General features: G+C 34.4%; 4 protein-coding genes across 10 annotated transcripts; 2 read left to right on the top strand and 2 right to left on the bottom strand.

The window, feature by feature from the left end:
• Positions 1-440: 440 nt before the first annotated feature.
• LOC132698520 (kinesin-like protein KIF11-A) lies at positions 441-8572 on the top strand. Of its 5 annotated transcripts, none has more exons than XM_060664638.1 (9): positions 441-591; positions 1346-1622; positions 3679-3839; positions 3898-4118; positions 4311-5251; positions 5660-5920; positions 5972-6103; positions 7494-7796; positions 7846-8572. In XM_060664638.1, exons 1-9 carry the CDS (start codon positions 524-526, stop codon positions 7912-7914), a joined length of 2433 nt encoding a protein of 810 aa, XP_060520621.1. In that variant the 5' UTR covers positions 441-523; the 3' UTR covers positions 7915-8572. The 5 variants fall into 5 exon arrangements, with proteins under 5 accessions (XP_060520621.1, XP_060520620.1, XP_060520623.1 ...); XM_060664640.1 differs by adding an exon at positions 687-839 and having other exon boundaries at positions 461-591; positions 3898-5251; XM_060664639.1 differs by adding an exon at positions 687-939 and having other exon boundaries at positions 461-591; positions 3898-5251.
• A 933-nt stretch (positions 8573-9505) lies between these two features.
• On the bottom strand, positions 9506-15505 carry LOC132698356 (uncharacterized). 2 transcript variants are annotated; one of them, XM_060664365.1, is made up of 3 exons: positions 15429-15497; positions 13523-15373; positions 9506-10451 (listed from the first exon to the last, which is right to left on the bottom strand). In XM_060664365.1, the coding sequence occupies exon 2, from the start codon at positions 15369-15371 to the stop codon at positions 13566-13568; it is 1806 nt and encodes a 601-aa protein (XP_060520348.1). In that variant the 5' UTR covers positions 15372-15373; positions 15429-15497; the 3' UTR covers positions 9506-10451; positions 13523-13565. The 2 variants fall into 2 exon arrangements, with proteins under 2 accessions (XP_060520348.1, XP_060520347.1); XM_060664364.1 differs by having other exon boundaries at positions 13527-15505.
• Positions 15506-15824: 319 nt separating this feature from the next.
• Positions 15825-18700, top strand: LOC132697877 (delta(3,5)-Delta(2,4)-dienoyl-CoA isomerase, mitochondrial). The gene is made up of 6 exons (XM_060663605.1): positions 15825-16009; positions 16082-16223; positions 16294-16627; positions 16756-16919; positions 18315-18441; positions 18527-18700. Exons 1-6 carry the CDS (start codon positions 15958-15960, stop codon positions 18623-18625), a joined length of 918 nt encoding a protein of 305 aa, XP_060519588.1. The 5' UTR covers positions 15825-15957; the 3' UTR covers positions 18626-18700.
• Positions 18370-20253, bottom strand: LOC132697879 (dynein regulatory complex protein 8). 2 transcript variants are annotated; one of them, XM_060663606.1, is made up of 5 exons: positions 20018-20253; positions 19405-19642; positions 18905-19115; positions 18702-18838; positions 18370-18492 (listed from the first exon to the last, which is right to left on the bottom strand). In XM_060663606.1, exons 1-4 carry the CDS (start codon positions 20040-20042, stop codon positions 18707-18709), a joined length of 606 nt encoding a protein of 201 aa, XP_060519589.1. In that variant the 5' UTR covers positions 20043-20253; the 3' UTR covers positions 18370-18492; positions 18702-18706. The 2 variants fall into 2 exon arrangements, with proteins under 2 accessions (XP_060519589.1, XP_060519590.1); XM_060663607.1 differs by lacking the exon at positions 18702-18838 and having other exon boundaries at positions 18378-18492.
• Between the last annotated feature and the right edge of the window lie 1450 nt (positions 20254-21703).

Genomic DNA, 21703 nt, shown 5'->3' with positions numbered 1-21703 from the left:
GCTCTCGCAATAAAATTAAAAATTTTGAGCAGTCGTGTCCCAAACCATACTTTAGTTACCAAATGATTCTCAATTTATTATAAAAACGGCTGATCTATTTAGAAATTAAAATTTAAATGTGAAGTGAAGTTCGATTTTAATTTATTCAAATTATCTTTTCCATACTAGATCATTATATAGTGCCCATTTTCTCATTAAAGAATCATATGTCAACCTAACCGGCCAATTTTATTTGATTTGGTCAAATATCGCATAAATAATTAACTAAAATGTGGTCTGTGAAATTGTGTTGGCATATGACTAAAAAGTACTCGGAAATGGGCGAATGATCCTAGCAGACTTGCCCAACCACGATTATAAAACAAACTTAATTAAAGTATTTGGCTAGATCTGTGGTCGTGCCCAAGTGTATTATTAGTGAAAGGCATCATTAAATTGAATTAGATCTGTGGTTTCAAAATGATAACCGTCGCTTCCTAATAGCAAAATGTTCTAAATTATGGTTGTTCTTTTCTGAATTAAGATGTCGAGTTCGTCAAAAAAGAAACCTACTGTGCCTATTCAAAACATAAAAGTGGTGGTGCGAGTAAGGTAAGTTAATACAAATTAAAGTAACAAGTAATATGCCTAATAAGTCAGGAACAAAGTGAACTTTGGTTTGAGTGAATATGTTAATTAAATTAAAGAGCAAGGAGTTATACCAAGAAGAATGAAGCTGTGGAATGCAATCAGAGAGAAAAACCTATGTAAAGCCTATAGCTGTGAAGAGAGTCACAATAGATCTTTTGGGTCGCTGTAAGGAACTAGTCAACTGCTAACTTGCCCAAATCTAAATCCGGGTAGACACTATGCATTTTCTACATGTGTTTCTGCATGTATTTTTAGCAGATAAAAATTGCTGTTAAAATGCATGTATTTTTAACTGGCAAATTTCTCATGGTAGATACGATGTAATTTTTTTTGAGGAAAATGGGTTTGTTTTTAAAAGTTCTTAAAATTGTTAAATTTATTGAAAATGTACTCTGTGAATAGTACTCTGTAAATCAATTATATTATTAATACTATTATTATTATTATTATAAATTTCGTAATCAATTGTTAGTGACGGGTCCACTGTTCAAAAAAAGCAGCATACAGGTGATATAGGGCTCCAAATAATCCAAGCTATCATCCAATGGAAATTTTATATAGATTTATCATACACCCTTTATTCCTTTATAATCCTTTTTTTTTTCATCTTGTACTTGCTTCAAAATATTTTTAAGAGAGTATTTTGTTATTGTTTTTGTTAATAAACAAATATCTATCTATCATATAATGTAATAATCAAGAAATATTTGTTCAGACCTATCACCAGAGATGAGAATGGAAAAAAGATAAAGTCTGTGGTTTACTGCGCGTCATCAAAGGAAATACAAGTCAGGGAAAGGAAGTACCAGTTTGATAAAGTTTTTCCACCTGAAAGCTCTCAAATGGATATCTACTTGTATGCAGTTTCTCCAATGATATCTGACGTCATTGCGGGGTATAACTGTACAGTTTTCGCGTACGGACCGACAGGTACTGGTAAAACTCATACAATGATTGGTGGAGATCCTTCTTCAAGTGTCAACTGGAAAGATGTAAGGTTTATACAATTGCCTACTACTGCAACGGCGAACCTATTTTGAAACGTGGGCCAAATTTTGTTCATATTTTTTTGTTAGCTCCTGCCCATTTGAAGTTTAATATTTTTTTGAGCATTTTTAAAACTAAAAGCTTCTTTAAAATTCAACTAGCTTTACGGGTAAAAATGAGCTTAGTTTGACGATTTAACAATTTTTGTTGGGGTTAAAAATCCTGTGAATATAGGCGTTCCGCAATATTCACATATATTCATGTCCATCTGCCCAGTGAAATTAAGGAACTTTCAATAAGAATATTAAATGCTCCAAAATATTTTTTTTAACTTTGGCAGAGTATTTCACCTATAAATTTCAGAATGTATCGGATTTCATTAGTATAGTAGGATTAAGTGTAAACATTGTGATTAAAGTTTTTATTTTAATATACCTTCATACATTTAATCATTGTAATTTGCAAAATGGGACTATTATTGAAGAACCTGTATTATCTAAGGCACTCCTGTCACTATTGAATTGACGTATCTAAGTACCGTGCGTTCAATTTATGATGATAACATTTTAAATGACTGAACTTTTTAGTTTTTAGAGATATCAAGGTGAACAAAAAATGAAAAGTTGGGTTAGTAGCCAAGTTTTTTTGCAAGTGACGTATAAAACAAAACACTATCAATTTTATGACATAAGTCTATATCATATTTTAAAATGAAACACCCTGTATATTATATAAGTGTTATAATATCTTGACTGCAACAACAATAATTATTTACAAATTAAATTAGAACAAAAACATTAAAAATTACAAGACACCCTAGAGTAAAAAATTCTTTAACTATTCTAAATACTGATGTGTGACCACCTTTCTCATACACTCTAATTGTATGATGTCAAGCATTTAGTAACGTTTCCAGATTGTGTTCGACTTTGACATTGTTCTGCAAAACTGAGTGGATTGATCTCCGAGAAATACCTGCCACTTCATATACTCTAATAGAGGAAACTGGATGTGCTTCATAGAATCCTAATATGTTTGCCTTATTTTCTTCATTTGAAACATTATGATTCCGGCTTTACTTTTTAGCATTTAAAACGTTTCCGTTTACTGTAAAATTCTTTGCCATCCTTGGAAATATCTGTTTTGATGGTGCTCGGTGCTCTGGATAAAATCTAATATACAGACGACGAGCTGCGGTTGCACTTTTATTATTCAGAAAGTATACTTGAAGCATATCACTCCTTTCACGGTTGCCTAGATTCGCGAAAAACCATTTTAACAGTAATGACTTGGACAATAATTCAACTATCAACGTTGTTTCCTAATACATATGTCAAACATAAACATATTTTTTTTTGTTTATATAAAAACTTCATATTTTTGCCAATTTGTCAAAAACGAGTGGACTAAAATATAAAGGATGTTACATCATTTTAATCGGAATAAGATATTCTATTAAACACATATATAATATAGAGAGTGTTCCATTTCAAAAACATGATGTAGGCTTATATGTCAGAAAATTGATAGTGTTTTGTTTTGTACGTCACTTGGAAAAAACTTGCTGCTAATTCTTTTTTTTTTACCTTGATATCTCTAAAAACTAACAAGTTACAGCCAATTAAAATGTTATCAAAATAAATTAAACACACGGAACATAAAGTGTATTAACATGAATAAATAAAAATCTACGTTACGTCGTTTGTATAAACGGTATTAATTGATTCAATGAGCAAGATGCAGCGAAAATTACATACAATATTCAGGGTGGTTCAATATGGCAGAATAGACTTTCATGATGAATTAGGCCTAGGAACTTTCTGAAACTTACATAAGCGGGGCAATCAATCGATCTAATACATATATTTTCAGCCATGAGACATTTAATATTACATCGTTAATATAATTAATCCATGCTCTTATAAATTAGAAAATCTAAATATGTATACCAGAGCTAACAAAAAAATTATTGCCTAAGAATCGCACACAAGAAAGAGTCGCACGGATCATGGGTTCGCCATCGCCGCCTTAGTCTATTAGTGACAAAGTTTTCGGTCGCAGGACGAGCTTGCAGGATGTATTCCAAGGGCGGCGGGTAATATTTTTGATACAATTGCTTCAATGGATATAGCGAACTATAGCATTCACATATCATTTTTGGAACTTTATAACGAGGAAGTAAGGGACTTGCTTAATGAAGACGATCAGTCCCCATCTTTAAGGTATTAAAATTATTATCACCAATCGACCCATTTCTACTAATTTGAAATATGTTTTTAGCATATTTAATGACAACAAAGGATCTGTCTACATTCCAGGTTTAAAGGAGGTCACCGTTTTCAACAGTAATGAAATTTATTCATTGATTCAGCAGGGTACCAACAAAAGGCGCACAGCTTGCACGTTATCAAACAACCACAGTTCAAGGTCACATACCGTTTTCACCATAACAGTTCACACGAGAGAATGTGGTGTCGACAATGAAGAACTATTAAAAACAGGTAAAATTAATCTCGTGGACCTCGCTGGTAGTGAAAATATTACCAAATCCGGCGCGAAAGAACAGAGGGCCGTTGAATCCGCCAATATCAACAAGTCATTGCTTACGTTGGGTAGGGTCATACAAATTTTGGCTGAAAGAAAAAACAAACACATTCCCTATAGGGATTCGAAACTGACTCGTATTTTACAAGACAGTTTAGGTGGACACACCAAGACCTGCATCATCGCTACGGTGTCACCATTAGCGACTGCTTACGAGGAAACTACAAGTACCTTAGAATACGCGTGTCGCGCGAGGGATATCAAAAATACTCCTTTGATAAATGCAAAGGTGACAAAGGCTGAGTTGATCGAAGAGATGGCTAACGAAATTGATAAACTTAAGCGCGATTTGGATGCAGCGCGCTCTGGCGAAGGGTTTTACGTCGACAAAGACAATTGGGAGAAAATGCAGCTGGAACGTCAAGGTGTCGTCGACCTTATAAGTTTGAAAAATAACGTGATTGATGACATGAAAAGGAAACTTTCTGAACTGAAAACCTTACGAGAAATGAAATTGAAGGAGTTCGATCAGATTACTAAGGAGTGCCGCAAAGAGGAGGGGATTATTAACAAAGCGACGAGATTACTGCAAGAAAAAACTCAGACCATTAAGCAGGAAGAGTATGTTTCTAGTTATTATGAGAGCGTTGCGTCTGAGACTACTACCAACGCGAGCAAACTACTGGAAACCACTCACAACTTGTCCAGCAGTCAGGCTGTTTTGCACAGGAAACTGGAAATGCAATATATGAATAACCATAGAAATGAGCAAATGGTGAAAGAAAAAACCAAACACTTAATCTCCAATCTCAACGCCTTTAAAGAAGCTGAAGAGTTATTAGGTTCTCTTCCAGGGATTTCCGTAAATGTATCGAAAGAACTGCAGAATTTGCAAGAGACCATGGAGAACAGGAAGTTACAACAGGATAGAATTGTTTCGCTTCAACAATATTTCGACGAACAGTATGGACTCGCCGAAAAATTGGTAAAGGAATCTCATGCTGTTGTGTCAACAGGTGAAAATGTTATCCAACGGTGTCTCGATTGCGCACGAACTAAAAGAAACAAATCCAGTAAAATATTTCAGCATGTAAGTTGATTTAAAAAAAAAAACTTCTTATAATAATAACATGTTTTTGGGCGACGAGCCGTTTTTTTTTTTTAAATACGAGCAGTCTTTTTTAAACATGCAGTTCGGCTTTCGTAAAAAAGGTTTAAAATTTATTTTTTTTCCCATAAGGTAGCTAGGTCAGGTCAAAATATGCAAAAAATCACGGTGCCCTGTAAGGATTAGTTTACTGGTGGTATTATGCAAACTATATTGGATATGTATGGACACGCTTTCATGAAATACTTATTAATCAAACATTTTTTTTAAATGTATATTTTGGTGCACTACTGCCCCACCGTGTGCTTTTAGCCACTCAACTGATCAAAGAGAATCTATCTAAAATATGAAGTCCTAAAAAACCTAATTAATAACAACATTTTATTTTAGTTGAAGGAACATGAACAGGAATCGTTGAAGCGTTCTGAAGGTATTTCGGACCTGCTCGATTCTATAAAATTGTTTTTGATGCGAGAAAAGGAACGATTCGAAATTTTGAATGGCCTGAAAACTTCTTACGGAAACATCGGTCTCCAAAGCAGCGAGCGCGTAATTTCTTTGGACACCTACAATTTAATCGCGAAGCAGAATTCGTTGGCTAACGATATTTCAAAGAGGAATACATCAGAGATTAACACGAACCTGGTAGAGGTAGGTTTCTGATTTGACTCCGTGTGTATACTGAAAATGTTTCTACTTTAGTTACTGAAGAGTGCTACTTCATTAGAAACTGATATCAGCAAAGCGAAAACTGTGGAGAACCTTAACGCGAGTGTTACCGAATTAGAACAAAAGTTACTTGCTATGAGAGGTTTAGGGAACCAAATTGTTGAGGTAAAATTTTGTTTTTCATTTTCATATTTGTATTACATTTGACAGAAGAAAAGACAAGCAATTAGAAGTTAATTCAATTTTAGTAAATTATTTATTTCCCAAAATTTGTATACCTTATTCAAGAATAAAGTCTATCCGACATCCTGGGTACCCAAAGTGTGTCAGGGTAAAATTTTGCTTTACTGTTTAGGGAAATTTGACAGAAAATAACGCATTTAAAGTTGAGCTGGTATACTATGGTTTCTATAGAATTTTTTGTGCCAAAAATCATTATAGGGCTTTAAGATTTGATAAAGGACCCTCTGCTACAAATTTTTACACCAATAAGTTAACATTTGGATTTACAGATTCCCACACTTCGTTATGATTTAAGTATATGACACATTTTTTTGAAAGATGTCGAATATTTAAATACTCTGTCTATTAAAATTAGAATCTAAAATCAACTCCAAGACTTCATCAGGCGTATACTTTAGGGTGTTGTCTTTTTCGGTTCTAATAGTAATTTTTGCATTTTGATGTGCAGTAATACCTCCAGCTTGAACTATTAACAACGATTCTTGGAATTTTTGGTAGGATAATTGTACCTTATTTCTTCTTGCCTCAGCCCATCTTTTGTCAAAGCTATGTCACAAATTCGTTATTTGTTCGATTCATTTATTTATTTCATCTTTAAGCTACAGTTCTAACATGTCTTTGTTCTTAAAAGGAGCATGGCTGGAAAGATATTTCTAACGTGTAGCATGTGCAGCAGTAGTAGCACAAAAATAAGAAATGGACGAACATTATCATAAGAAAAACATCTCCGCCAGACCCAAATCTGTTTTAATAAATTACTTAAACATCAAATTTAATAGTTCAGAAAATTATAGTAACAAATGTTCGTATAAATTAATTTCAAAGCAGTCACAATGAAATAGCAACATTATAGCCAGTTAAAAGCTTAGGTTAACGTTAATAACACATTTTACTGAAAAACCACTTTGAAATTAAGGCGATAACAACACAAGCATAAAGTTGAACGAGTTTCGGCGACAATTTTAGTCTACCAAGACAAACCCAAACACAACTAGTTGATTACTTGCCTGTTCCAGACTGAGGGCGGGCGCTAACATATATCCATATCAATGTTATTATATTTTGGAATATGTACTATTAAATTATATATCTAAAAAGGCCAAAAAATTTGATTATAGAAATTATGGTATCATACAAAAATGAGTTCAATTTTATTTTATGCCTGGCGTTACTCAGTTATAAAACCGGCAAAGAGGTATTAATAAAAAAAGTATTCTTCTTTGACAGCCTTTATGTTACCTTTTTACTCGTGAATTTGATTCGCAAATGACTACCATTAAGTAACACCTTGTAATAGTTATATATTTTTTAGAATACCCACGACTTACAAAATCACGTAAAGTGCTACAGCAATACTGTGGGCTCCACAATTAAGTCAATATTAGAAAGCAATGAAACACAGGCCATCCTTCAAAATCACGTCGAGAAAGTCAGTAACATTTTAAACAACTGCTATCTCCTGGTACATACCGAAATTTTGGATAACATTATTCCTACCAAAAGGACCGGCGACACGCCCAAGCAGTGTCCACTCAACTTTCCTAAAAGGATAAGCGACGGAAGACCGCCCAAGGAAGCTCTTATTAAAAAATTCGAAGAAGAGGAATTGCAAGAGGCAAGTTCAAAATTTCCCAAATTTGCTTAAATAATCATAATTTTTTCAGGATATTGAGAAGTTGATGTCCAGTTTTGATAGCCCCGCAGATTGTTCAGGGAATTTGGACATGAATTGAATATTTTAAAAAGCGTCTTATTTGTTAATTTTTGTAGAATGTGATATATTTTATGTATAACAGACAACTGCCACATCAGACTAACCTTAAGTTAAATAAAGCACTTGTCAACTTGTTTTTATCCCATTAATATCGCCCCAAGCTGGAAAACCAAACATGTACATCAAGTTAAATGGAAAATATTACAAAACTAAACTAAATCATAGGTATAAAATGTTTACAATATAAAAAGAAGTAAAAAGGGGAAAACTAAAACTAACATTAACAAAATTAAAGCTAAAGGGGTGCCGACTAGGCAGATTCCTCAATTTTTTTTTAACAGTGATGGAAAACATGCCAGATAGGATTGCAATTGGAGCAAATTTTGTGGATGAGACTCTGAAGGCGCTTGAAGCAATAAACGCTTGAGAAGAAATGGACTGTCAATCGTAGAGTTGACGAGTTTTATAGAGAAACGATAGTAACTGTAAGCAACTCTAGGAACCTACTGAGTTAGGCTCAAGTTCCCGTTGAGTGCAAATGACCATTTCCTCCAATCATAACATAATTAAGAAATTGCCTCTGGACAGACGCAAAGGATTGATTGATAGAAAAACCTTAGTTTAAAGGTCGATATATATTTAAAAAATATTTACAGCTTTGCAAATCAAAACCCAACAATCGACACTGACCACCAACTGATAAATACTAAGGATAAACTTGAACCTCTTACCAAATACAACTCCAAGATCTCTTGTTGCAGGAAGTATGTTCAAGGTGGAGCCGTTTATGGAGTAATTGAATTGAAGTGTATGCAATAACAGGAAATAAATCAGCAGTGAGTCAGCTAGGGAAAATAATGAAATATTTAATAATGGAGGTTCATTTTGAATGACTACTTTTTCACACCAGATAAGATCAGCTAAAAAGTATCCATGAATATGTTTAGAAAGAAACCTGTTGCGCAACATATCTATAACGATAAGAAAGGCAAAATTTAGTTTTCGCATAATAAAAGAGTTTAAAAATAACAGTCAGAAATTTGAGCGAGATAGCGACCGATGATATCTATTTTGAGTGAGCGTGAACATCTTTTTAAGGGCATTTCATGAAAGTGTAATTGTGTTACATATATGAAGGTGGGGAAATTTTAACTCTGATAGCCAGCACTGCGTTATCAAAGAAATATAAGTGCTCCTCGATTTAACCAGTAAATTATAAAAAAAAAAGTTAAAATATTTAATAATGTCTGTTTCATAATGCAAGTTACAAGTGGATAGGGATAAACTCAATTGAGTTGCTTCAAAAAGTTTCGGAATAAGTTAAGGAAGGATATTTTAAGATTGGTTTATTTATTTATTTGTTGGAACAAGATAATAGCCAATTGTATGTAACAACCATTGTTTTTCCGAAGAGGCTCGGACCTGTGGGATACTAAAATGACACTTTCCGCACACTAGATCGGTGCATAATTAGGTATTTTACAGGAGGGAGCAGAAAAATGCATTATGTAACATTAATAAAAAATATGTTTATTTTATGGAAATCAGTTTTTGGTCCTTCTGAAGCAAAAATCTTTTTTAATATTGCTTAGTTCAGCATCGAAGGATGATGCGTCAATGCTCTTTTGCAAATGGTTTTAATTATTCCCCGCTTGGTTGCTCCAGAATAGTCGGCCTCAAAATTTAAGTACTGTCCGGTGTGTGCATCTACAGAAACACTTATACGAGTAACAGATGGATGTAACGAATTAAGGTAATTGACAAAGGCCTATTCATTGGTTCCATTTCAGACAATGAACATATCCTCAACATAGAGATACCATATCCTGCAATAATGTATTCAGTTGTACGGCTAATCTTTTAAGAAGTTTCGATACACTAGTCCGAGATTAATACAAAAACGCAACTATGACGATACAACTGCACTAGCACACCAACACCTCCCTCCAGGAAGTGTGTTCTGGGGGGGTTTAAACATCAACTTCTCAGTAACCACTTATATGACAAACCTGGTGGTAAGTGGAAATATGACTATCGGTGATGATAAAATAGAACTTGTGGATAAATAAATAAATATAAAATGACTTGCAGTATTTGGATCTATTAATAGCTTAAATCATGGGCATCCAATATAACTTTTGTTAACTTGGTATATTTCTTGTTAAAGAAATCATTGTTGAGTTGAGTATCACGTGTTTTATTTAGCTAATTGAATAAGATAAGAAAAACAGAATTTAAATCTTGTGATTATGAACAATTTGTGAATAAACAAATTTTATGTAGCTAATACAAATATGGATTAAAATAAATCTTACCGTTTGACTGGTCGGATTCGAAAAACTAACCAAAAAAATTGGCGTAAATGTTTCGTGCTGGATCATGCATAAAAATAAGCTGGCACTAATTTTATGTTGCGAAAATTTATTTTCCAAATAACTCACAAAAAAAAAAACGGTTTCATAAAATCTAGGATGTCGCGTCACACCATATGATAAAATTAAAAAAGTCGCAAATGGTCATGATGATCCCAAATGTGTTCTACTGCGGTTGTCAGCCCTGCGGAAAAAAGAAAAAAAAATTTAACTTCCAAATGTTTTCACTGCCTTAGACATTAAAAACAAATAGATGTATGAAACGTACTAATCCGTTATGGAAATAGGCCTGTTTCAAATCTTTTCCGCCAAGCCATTATCTGTCATAGCCGAGAATGAAGTGATTATAATATTTGGAACAAAATTCGCTTTCTCAAAGAGTAGTACTTAACGGCCGGTCATTCATTGTATTTCAAACAATGTGCATTATTCTCCAGAGCCATAACACCTTCGTCATAACCTTTTCGATTCCTGGTTTTTGCAGTGATGTGTCAAATTTTGTGGATATCTTTACTGCTACCAAAATCTTTCAGCGAACGTCGCAACGAAGGAATTCTGAGTTAAATCAAAGCACAGTGAGTTTCGTTTTTTAAAAATCATCTTTACTTTACATGAGAGTGATTGTCTTCACTGTCTTGCGCTGTACGAGAGCTTATATGTACTGTATATGGACTCGTACGTTTTGCCAAAGAAAATCACGCTGATTTTTACTATTATCCCTTTTTATTAAACTTTATATATTTTTCTAGTTAATCCCTGCTATCAATGTGATAACCTTTTCTGCTACAAGTAGCACCTCCTGGGAACTCTTTTGTTACTCAAATTTGTTGTACCTAGGCGTGACTTCGGTGAAATGATAATCACTTGGTGCTATTTTTTTCAATTGGATGCGGCTTAGAGTCTAGCAGTAGCGTCTAGTTAATGTCTTCATATGGATAAACTCATCCAGTCATTCACTTTTTCGTCGATCCCCAATGACAGTTAGAATACCTCGCCCTCTTCTGCGTCGATATTTCCGTCCGTTGTGGCGATATCTTCGGTCCCAGGTCCCAAATCGCCAATTAACGATCCTCAAGCATTGAAAATTCACGTTTATACAGCCAACACGCTGTTGTTTATACTTCTTTTGTTCTAATCAACATAAATGAATGACAGAACGTAACTCGCAGCAGGTGGTAGAAATGAATAGGAACTTGATCAAAAGAACGCCAAGTCTCCTCGTACCATCTTTTTAAGTTTTGTGTTATTCTCCGGATATATCGAGTTGACCACTCAAGGCAAATAATTTCCAATAAATCAAACTTTAGCAACAACCTATTGGCAATTTCTTTAGAGACGACCAAAATTCCAGTTGGAAGTTTCTTCAACAATCCTTGTTTTTTTTTGTAGTAATGTTTCATTTTTCCATTACCAACGTTCTTCAACGGCTGGAGCCATATTTTTGATTAGCGAAAGACAACTGCACTGAGCACTGAATCAGCTTCTATTACATCTCAAAGTATAATTCCGGTGATACTAGCATCCTGATTCCAGACGTATTTATCCTAGGATGAAAATATATCCAAAACGGGTCTTCCGAATATTGAGGAATTATTGATTCCTTTCCGTTTAATTAATTGCAATGCGACAGGATAATTTGTAATATCGACTTCACATTGCGCTAATAACTAAAAACTTTGCTTACTTAAACTACTACTAAACTTAGATCTTGAAATTTCCTCTTCCTTTCAAAAAATATGAAAGCAGCTGTAAGAGCAAAACTCGAATGGGATTTTCTCATTAAATTCCGCATTACTTCTGATATGCTCATTGGCAATATTACCGCTTGGCAGTGGTTGACAGACAAGTCATACAACGGTTACCGGATTTTGTGTTTTCTTTATCCAAGAGTAATCCGGAAATCTAGTTGCAGTTGCACATCATTTAGACCCCAGCAGCCCCATTGTGCCCCGTATTAGATAGAATGCTCAGAGCCTGTAGTAACTCTAGTGATTCTAACATTGGCGATGACAACTTCAAGAATTTTATCTGACTCCCATATGGATTGGATACAAGATTTGCCCACGCGTCTGTCCGCAAAAGGTGGGATCATTGACTTTTCCTTTCTCTAGTATGTTTTCCTATTTTATACTTGAGGGTTAAACATTGAAGTCCTGTTTCCAGAATAATCAATGATGACAGCTCCAAGATTTTTAACTCTGATTCCTATATGGGCTGGATCGATTCCCTCAGTATGGTTTCACGCCTAAACGAGGGTGTGTTTTACTGACTCTTCTTGCTGTTTCTATATTCTGGATGTACGGGTGCTACTTAGAAACAACTTAGATTGGTATTTGTTGATAAGCAATGACCCATTAGAATAGTAATCGCAATCTGTAGCCTTTTTCTGAAAATCTTTAGGTATTGTTCTTTCATTTGGATTGCTCAATAGTTTCCTCGCTAAGCAGTTTCGTTTCTAGAATTCCAACTAAGGCATTGAACATTGAACTAGCATTAGAATGTCACTATCCCCTTGATGTGGTCGCCCTTTTCTCAATCACACATCTATCAGCAAATTTGAATTACGAGTGAAACACTAATCCTATGGTCGAATCCTTGACCTATCTGTTTCTGCAATATATGTTTCATCTTTTATCCTAGATGTTAAAACAAGTCTTGTTTCAAGAATGATTTAACAAATAATTTTTAAAATCCTGGCGACTCTGTAACAGCCTTGTTAAAGCTCTTTTTTTCACTACAACCATTCCACAGCACTCCAGTTTTCTACTGTAGTATAACTGACCAGTGTGGACGAATATCTTCAGTTCCTTTTTCAGCTTCAAATTTACTACATGATGGTCTGATGAATCCCTAGACGTCCTTGTGTTAAAATTAAACAAACCGTAGAGAAGCGCATGAAATTTCTTCCTTGTCGTTCTAGGCAATCTATAGCTAGAATATTTACTACCAAACATTCAAAACCTATTCATTGAAAATAACCTTGTTCAATGTCCACTGATTATTGAAATAAATAACTTATATGTCCAGAAACCTTTAAAATAATATATTTGATTAAAGATAGTTGCTACAAATTTTGAACTTTATTTCATCTTTCTTATGTCATAGCCCAAGAACGAAAACATTTTAATTTACTGTATATACTGCAACAAACCCCACCAAACTAAACAAACCCAAATCCAAATTGAAACAATGTTCCAAATATCAAAATCTCTGCTACAAGGTTTGTTTTACTGCTTACTTTTTCGTAATACTTACGTACACAATATGTGATTTGGTTGACATAATTATGTCACCTTTGTTAATCACCAATGATGATATTCGCTGACTGCAGTTTTGAAGGATCAAGCTTATCCTTGTGTAAAACCTTCAGTTTTTTGCCCTCAATCAGTACTGCAACTCCATCTTGATCCAAATAATCGCGTCCAATAATGAAAGGAAACTCCTGATGTTTGTCAGGAACAATTAAAACAGAAGTCAGCTTTTCTGTACCGTCCACTTTAAGAATAACTCGCGCCTCTCCAATTACGTTTATGATCCCACCCCCATATCCAGTGAGGACGTTTGATGAAGGGGAAATCGCCAAACATAGCTTCTTTGCAACACCTTTTTGCACAGTCACAACAGCACATCCAGTATCCACTTGACCTTGCAGTTTCAATCCATTCACTTCACAAATTATTAAATAACCACAATTTTTAGAATCTTTTTGATTTAAAAGACCGACAAACGCACATTTGGCAGCAATATGTCCCTTCTTCTTACATTTGTAGCATATGGGCGCGTGTCTGCAATCAACGGTAAAGTGACCAAATTTTTTGCATGTTGCACACCTGCCGCCCTCGTTCTTAAAACTGGGCTGCCCTCGATTGTCTTCTTCCTTGCGAAAATCTCTCAAACTTCCCTCATAAGTCTCAACTTCCCTATTTGAAGGGCCAACTTTATCATTATTATGGAATCTAAGCAACAATTCAGCAAATAAACTTTCAGGTGTCAAGAAGTTGTAGGCCTGCATATCTTGTTTCATGAATGGGTTCGGCAAACCATCAATCAAGCAAGAAACTGCATTTTCTCCAGTAATTTTACATGCTTCGCACAAATACATTTTACTGAAAAAATACTGGGTTATGGTTTCCTCCGAAAACTTTTCCCTCTGAACCAACATCCTCAACGTTTGAGCAAAGTCCACGTTATCTGGAAACGTTTTTGTAATGAGTAGTTTCAATTCGGGCCAAGTAAAATCATATGTAGATACAGTCTTAAACCATGCCTTCATAATACCTGTCATTTTATTTTGCACATATTTAATGCATAATTTTTCGTTATAATTACGATCAAGGCATTCTTGGTGCAAATTGTTTAGCCACATTGAAGTTGTAAATTTTGTATTGCTTGGAATCAGCTCTGGTATACCATTCTCATTCCTTGATGTTCCAGAATCCATCAAGCTTGGGTTATTTGAGGTCACATTTCCTTGCACAAGTTTTTCCACTAGCTTCTCAAGTCGGTCAATTCTATCAACATTCTCATTTTTCTCAGTTGGTTGCAATAAAGCATTGGGACTGGTCCGGACAGGACTTGGGCGACCTCGATTTGGGCTTCTCCTAGGACGATGTCGAATAGGACTTCGTCGAGGACTTCTACCACGACGATTCGGGATTCCACTAGGCCCTGAACCTTGTACATCATGCAAAAGTGAAACCGGCCCATTGAAGTTCGAATGAAAATTAATAGGTTGACCATCTAAATAAGACTCCTCCATATCCACACCCGGAATTTCTTCTTTAAAAGGGCGAAAATTATCTTGAAAATGGGGATGTTCACGATTACGATCTCGTAAATGCTTTCCACTCTGGTGCTTATCCTTCCTATCTATATCTCTCTGCCTTTCCCTGGATCGATCCCTAGGTCGAGGCATTTTCTCTCGGGAACGGCTTCTTGGACGCTGTCTTTCCGGTGGCCTCTGGTGACTCCATTTTGGGAGAATGCTAAGGTCATCTAAACCGGGAGGAATAGGCATGGCGATCGGGCTAACCGAACGATGGCGGGATCTTCGTCTAGGAGACCCAAACCGTCTACCGCCTCGCATTGGCGAAATTCTTCTCATAACTGTTCGCGGAATGATACGCAGCTTCGAAAACCTTTAAATAGTAAAAAAACTTACTAATTTTAATTTGATGTACTTGGAATCCACACAAAAGATGTCTTTTGCTTTGCGGCAACACCAAAGAGAAAATGCAATGGCGATTGTTTTACAATTAGCTCTTAGTTCGTTGGGCCAGCCTGTTAAGGACATTCGCCCATTCATTACAGTATCACGTCAATATTTATATCTCAAGATCATAGTCGTCAGCGTAACGCCACTAACCAAGTTTATATCCCTGTCACGTTCATGGACTATCCTTTTAAAAATCTTGTTATTTCAAAGCTATTGACCTTCCTATAATTTATTTTATGCAAAATTTTAGTTATTTTAAAGTTAGTCGTAGCAATCCCCGACTTATAACTTAACATTCGGTTAAGTGGAACTATCAGTTTTGAATTTTATCTTGTGGTCTGTGTTGTTTTCTATTTATGATCTGTAACGCAAAAATTGTAGTTAATTTTTTTGATTATAATTTATGTTATATTATTTTTTTATCCATGTTTGGAAGTACTTGATATAACAAGGTCATTTTTCTTTTAAAGAAAGTATGTTTTATATATCCAACTCTTTTATTTGCAAGTCGAACAGGTTTTCTAAAGGTATACTTAATTTTGCAATTTTGAAAGTTTATTTTTATTGTTAAACAATAAAAATTTAATTACATTTTTTAGCGATTTTGCACAACATTAGAGCAATGTCTTCTGATGTTCCTAGATTTCAAACTTTGTCAATCACAATTCCAAGAGAATTTGTGTATCATGTGCAACTCAATAGACCAGAACGTCTTAATGCACTTAACAGAACAATGTGGTCGTAAGTATTGTATTCAATTAGTTAGAAAGTTTCGTTACAAAATAGAAACTTCCTTTTTTTTGGACTATAGTGATATCGAAAAATGCTTCCACAACTTGAGTAGTGATGAGAATTGCAGAGCTATTGTATTAAGTGGCAATGGAAAGCATTTCACAGCAGGGATGGATTTGCAAGATACAGCTGAGGTATTCCCTCAAATTAATGAATTGGGAGATGTCTCCAAGAAAGCGAAACATTTTTATCAAATCTTAACTGATTGTCAGAGGTCAATGTCTTCTCTGGAACTTTGCCGCAAACCAGTTCTTGCTGCCATTCATGCAGCCTGTGTTGGTGCAGGTGTCGATATGATTACTGCTGCTGATATGCGATATTGCACCAAGGATGCCTGGTTTCAAGTAAAGGAGGTATGTAGTAAGGATCAGGCGATATATACATTTGTTGTCGTCTTGTTGCTGTTACATTTTATTTTGTAATTTAGAGAGAATAAGAACCCAATCCTTATGTCATCCTTTCCTATTCAAATGATTTTTAGGTAGACATAGGAATGGCAGCAGATGTAGGCACATTGCAGAGGTTGCCGAAAGTTGTTGGATCAGATAGTTTAGCTAGAGAACTTTGTTTTACAGCTAGAAAGATGCCTGCCTCTGAAGCACTGAGTTGTGGACTTATATCCAGGGTATTCGATACAAAAGATGAGTGAGTAAAGTAATTTGTATCAGTCCATCAAGACAGAGTTTTACATTTTTTTGTTATTGTTATGATTTATTTGGTAATCTTGCAGTTTACCTATATTGTAGATGGTAAAATTTTAACTGTGATTCCATGTGATAATTAAATATTTGCCAACAAGGAATAAAAAATTGTTATAAAATTCTATGGTTACTCCACTAACAATTCTGTTTTCTGTGACCCCCATCTATTGTATACTAAACTTTATAACATTATTCCTTCATTTATACTTCACAAGATTTACACTAAAATTTGGGCCAACCTGGACAATATGCTGATATATGAAATTATGATGCAAAAATTATTTTTATATAAATTCTAGTTTTAAACATATATGGAGTGTTTATGGGAAAACCAGTTTTATACTCAATATTATATTCTGTCAACGCTATTAGGTGTTTGTCTAAGGCAGTGCAGAGCCTCGCCTTTTCTCAGCATTTTGTTTTTTATTCACGTCTTTATCTCACTTATTAAATAAAATATGTTTATTACAAAAAAAAAACTGAAAGAAAATCATAAAAATCAACCAAATTAAATCCACTATGCTCTACTCCTGGATCAAGCCTTTAATTTTTGATTAATCGATATTAGTACATATTTATTTAGCTGATAATATTCATTTACCCCTTTGATCAGTCCAAGATACCATTGAAATAATTTTGTACCATTCTTGCATAATGTGGTCTGAGATTGTAAAACTCGTCTTGTATTGTGGCAAAACTTGAAATTAAATTCCGTACTTATACGTACGTATGTACGTACGAATAAATATACAGGATGCTGAGAAATGACTCAAATACACGAATTCAAATTTGCACAGAATCTGATAAACATTGTGTCTAAATCACTTCAGATTTTGGGCTTTATTAAGTGGTGTATAGTGGACTTTCAGAGTATTCCATCTCTCAGATTACTGTTCTGCTCCCTCTTGCGTCCACACGTGGATTATTGCTCCTGTGTGTGGTAACCTTCATATAATGTCCACATACAGGCCATTAGAAAGGTCTTTTCTGAATAGATCAGCCGCACTAGCAAATCGCGTTTTGGACCAACTTGACTGTTTCCAGAGTGCAATAATATTTAAAGAACTAAAAGACTGTCAGTAAAACTATTCCAAACTTGTCCATTGAATATTTGTCTTGGTTCGTTGTCCATCTGTTTCATTCTGTTTTATTTTATTTTGTTTTTTACTATTTTGTTTTGTGTGAATCTTATTTTAATTTACATTGGGCGCTTGACCCGTTGATAAATAAATAATTTAAAAATATATATATTTTCAAATCGAATCAGCAGTTCACCAGAAAATTAACTTTGAAATTGACCCAAATTTTACTGGTTTCAGTAACTAGGAAATTTTTTTAGTATGTTGGAAAAAGTTTTAAAAATAGCAGAGGATATAGCAAAGAAAAGTCCAGTGGCAATCCAGGGAACAAAACTTAGTTTAGTTTATTCCAGAGATCATACTGTGCAAGAGGGCTTGGAGCATATTGTAAGTTTCAAACTCCAATTTGACTGCATCTATTTAGTGGAGAGCATCGATCTGAAACAGAACATAACATTACGTCAATTTTTAGGCTCTATGGAACCAAATGATGTTGCAGAGTGAAGACCTGACAAAAGCGGTGATGGGTCAAATGTCCAAAGATTCAAACATAAGTTTTTCCAAATTGTAAAACAAAGGTCTTATGTGTATATAATATTATGTTGGTGGTATTTGTTTTGTTTATTAAAAAGAAAAGTAAATAGTACCTTTTTCAATTTATGAAAAAACCTTCCGGCAATCTTAAATATTCGGACATCCTACGAGGAGGGGGAAGAGGTGGGGGTTTTTCAGATTCTACTCGCCTTGCTAATGCAAATATGTTGTCTTCACCTAAAGGTTCATGCTGTGCAAAATTGGGGGAGACATGCGGTTATATTAGGTGAAAAATACGGTTATAATGATCACAAACCATCAGTTGATTTATGTAATATTCATATGGGACGGTCTGTGTGTGTGGGTCAATTGCTATTTCCAGCATTTCGTCAAGCTCATCTTGATTGAACGGTTCTCCATCTTGAGTCATTAGTGTAGAGATATAGTCTTTAGTTAAAAAGCCTTTGCCCTCAAAATCCAATGTTTTAAATGCCTCAAGAAGCTCTTCAGGACTGGCAGGTTCATACCTATTAACTTTTAGCTTAGTATACAGGGAAAGTAATAGTAGAATTATTAGTGTATGACCTTATAACCTAACTAAAAGATCAAAGTCAATACAATAAATAATACTCCTAAATTTGTAAGGGAAACGGAATTATTTTCTCAAATTTAACTTTCAATAAATTTGTATTTTTGTTGAAACAAGAAATGCAAATATTGGGAAAAATATAAGGTGGCCCTTTTTCTTTATTGAACTTTCTTCTTTTAATGCAGTACGTTTGGGAGCCCTGCATATGACAGTATATGTAACTTTACTTATGTTCGGTGATGAGTTGGGAAACATATGGTAAAAATTTCGAAAGATGGACGCTTCCTGGACTACGTTGATCTTCAACGGCCATGACTATCTCTTGGACTTCAGCTTCAGTTGGGCAACAGCCCAGACCACGGACTATGGTACCCACTTCCCGGACATCTATTATTTTGTTGCCCGCATGGTCGAAGACTTCGAACGCGTCAGCGATTGTCCTTTCCAAATCATTATTTATGGGCACTAAAAATTTATTTAAGTATGGAACGAGATCTTATGTGCTGTGTGTATTCTCCCTACATTATCAAATCTTCACTTCTACGGAAAATTATATATTATAAAATTATATATTTTATAAGCATGTACTATGCTGTTGCCAACTTTCCTCTAGGTTTGATAATGTCGATAATTATCTGGGTAAAAAAGTGAGAAAAATAATGAATAAGCTTATGTACGTATATTTCATTTTTATAAATGTCCCCAACAAACTCATTTCTTCCTTATTTCTAATTCAAGTTTTACATTCAACTACGTGCATACCATCAATCATCAAAACTGTTTACAATTTTATAAAAAGTTTAATTGATTTGTGTGATTTATTCCATTAGTATATCTTACCTGGTATGTCATCATCTTGGTCCATTTTAGCACCAAATGTCTATTTTTATGAGCAGACTGTTACAAACAAAGCGTACTCTTTATTTACATCATCAGAAACCTCATTAAACATTACTTAAAATATTTTGCTAAAGTATCGTGGAAAGTTTTTTATCTTTTAAGGTAGGTACATACAGATAGTTATTTTCGTTTCCGTGGAGATAGCAGAAGAGCTTTATAGTCTCTGCAACAAGAACTGCAACTTAAAGATACCAACTATGATTATCATGCACAGAATGGACTGTGGGAATATCGGCTGTTTTTGTAACCAGATATCTCTGAATATTTTTTATCGCATATAGTTACTAGAAATATAAGTTAAGAAAGACTACTGGCCCATGAGTAATCATTTGAAATGTCGTTTTCAACTATTAAACTTGTTATTTCAAACCAACCAATAACACCTAGCGCCGTAGAAGAACCAACATGGCCGCTGACAGTTTGTCAAACGACAGGTTTTAGTTTAAATTTTATACTGCACTATTTTCTCAAAATCGACGTAGGTATATGAAAATTGCTGCTTAAAAAGGAAATGGCGCAAAGTGTATGTTAGTGTACAAAATTTAGATGTAATCGCGGAAAATCATTGCTTTATATTCGGAAATATGAGCCGCATCATTTTTTACCTTCCCTGGATGACTGCATTATCTATTATATGGTTTTTCCCATAAGCTATTAAATAATATAGTGGCCCACTGCGGTAAAGTCATGCGCATCAAGCGGCTATGATATTTTCGTAAAGAAGGGACTTAATTTGCACCGTGTCTCTACATTTCACCCACTTAATATCACGTTGCACAGTTTTCCTTCTTAACAGCGATATTCACACAATAAACTTTTTTTTAACTGTAGATTTACTGCGATCTGAACATATTTTGCTTGTTGAATCCCGTAAGATCATTGGTTAAAAATGAAATTTTAAATCTCGCGCATGCGCATGTTGAATATATCTCGAATTTTTTTTCATAGTTTCTTTATAAGTTCCTGTATTTTCAGTACATTCAGGGCCTCTATATCTCTAGTAGCTATACGGTTTCGTCATTAGTTGGAACTTTTTGACAAAGTCAATCTTTCAAAATAAATGAAATACATTGTATCAGAGAAATCTTGATACTAATTGATGAAGTGTAGAATAACTTAATATTCTAGTTGATATCCTAGAATAGCTGGAGTACTTTCGTTATTGAAACATATTTTAGCCACGTAATTTTATTTATGCCTCATAGGTCAATAAACTATATAAAAACACAATGTCCAAACCTATTTGCAATTAAGGAAAACATGCAATGACGGAACAAAAAGTTTTTACAAATTTTTACATTGTTCACGAAGTATTAGACTTTCTGAGAAAAGGCGACATAGTAATTCCTAGAGGATTTGGTCATATGTTTTTAGATCTTTTCAATCCATCTGTTAATCGACAATGATATAACGGATATCACGACTTTTCAAGGTTACGCTTACGAATATGTAAAACAATTTTTTTTTCATAAACTTTAACATTTACGTAAAGGGAAATGACATGAATCGTGTATTCCATTAGAAAAAATAACGGTTTGCTAACTTTATGTAAGACGGAACAAATCATGATTTTGTAAACACCCTATACACCACAAAGTTATTGCTGTACTGGGAACTATTATCCAG

Source organism: Cylas formicarius, unplaced genomic scaffold (genome assembly GCF_029955315.1).
Source record: "Cylas formicarius isolate icCylForm1 unplaced genomic scaffold, icCylForm1.1 PGA_scaffold_2__14_contigs__length_35257938, whole genome shotgun sequence".
Taxonomy (NCBI): Eukaryota; Metazoa; Arthropoda; class Insecta; order Coleoptera; family Brentidae; genus Cylas; species Cylas formicarius.
Note: the sequence above shows the minus strand (reverse complement) of the source record. Positions and strands in the feature narration are given on the sequence as shown.

Coding starts and splice junctions, on each gene's coding strand:
- LOC132697879 (XM_060663606.1), bottom strand. CDS start 20,042: ATGGACCAAGATGATGACATACCAG. Junction 19,116..19,404: donor CAACTCATCACCGAACATAA/GTAAAGTTACAT, acceptor AAAAGTTAATAG/GTATGAACCTGCCAGTCCTG. Junction 18,839..18,904: donor ATTACATAAATCAACTGATG/GTTTGTGATCAT, acceptor AATTTTGCACAG/CATGAACCTTTAGGTGAAGA.
- LOC132698356 (XM_060664364.1), bottom strand. CDS start 15,371: ATGAGAAGAATTTCGCCAATGCGAGGCGGTAGACGGTTTGGGTCTCCT.
- LOC132697877 (XM_060663605.1), top strand. CDS start 15,958: ATGTTTTATATATCCAACTCTTTTATTTGCAAGTCGAACAGGTTTTCT. Junction 16,224..16,293: donor CTTAACAGAACAATGTGGTC/GTAAGTATTGTA, acceptor TTTGGACTATAG/TGATATCGAAAAATGCTTCC. Junction 16,628..16,755: donor CCTGGTTTCAAGTAAAGGAG/GTATGTAGTAAG, acceptor AATGATTTTTAG/GTAGACATAGGAATGGCAGC.
- LOC132698520 (XM_060664637.1), top strand. CDS start 524: ATGTCGAGTTCGTCAAAAAAGAAACCTACTGTGCCTATTCAAAACATA. Junction 5,252..5,659: donor CCAGTAAAATATTTCAGCAT/GTAAGTTGATTT, acceptor ATTTTATTTTAG/TTGAAGGAACATGAACAGGA. Junction 5,921..5,971: donor TTAACACGAACCTGGTAGAG/GTAGGTTTCTGA, acceptor TTTCTACTTTAG/TTACTGAAGAGTGCTACTTC.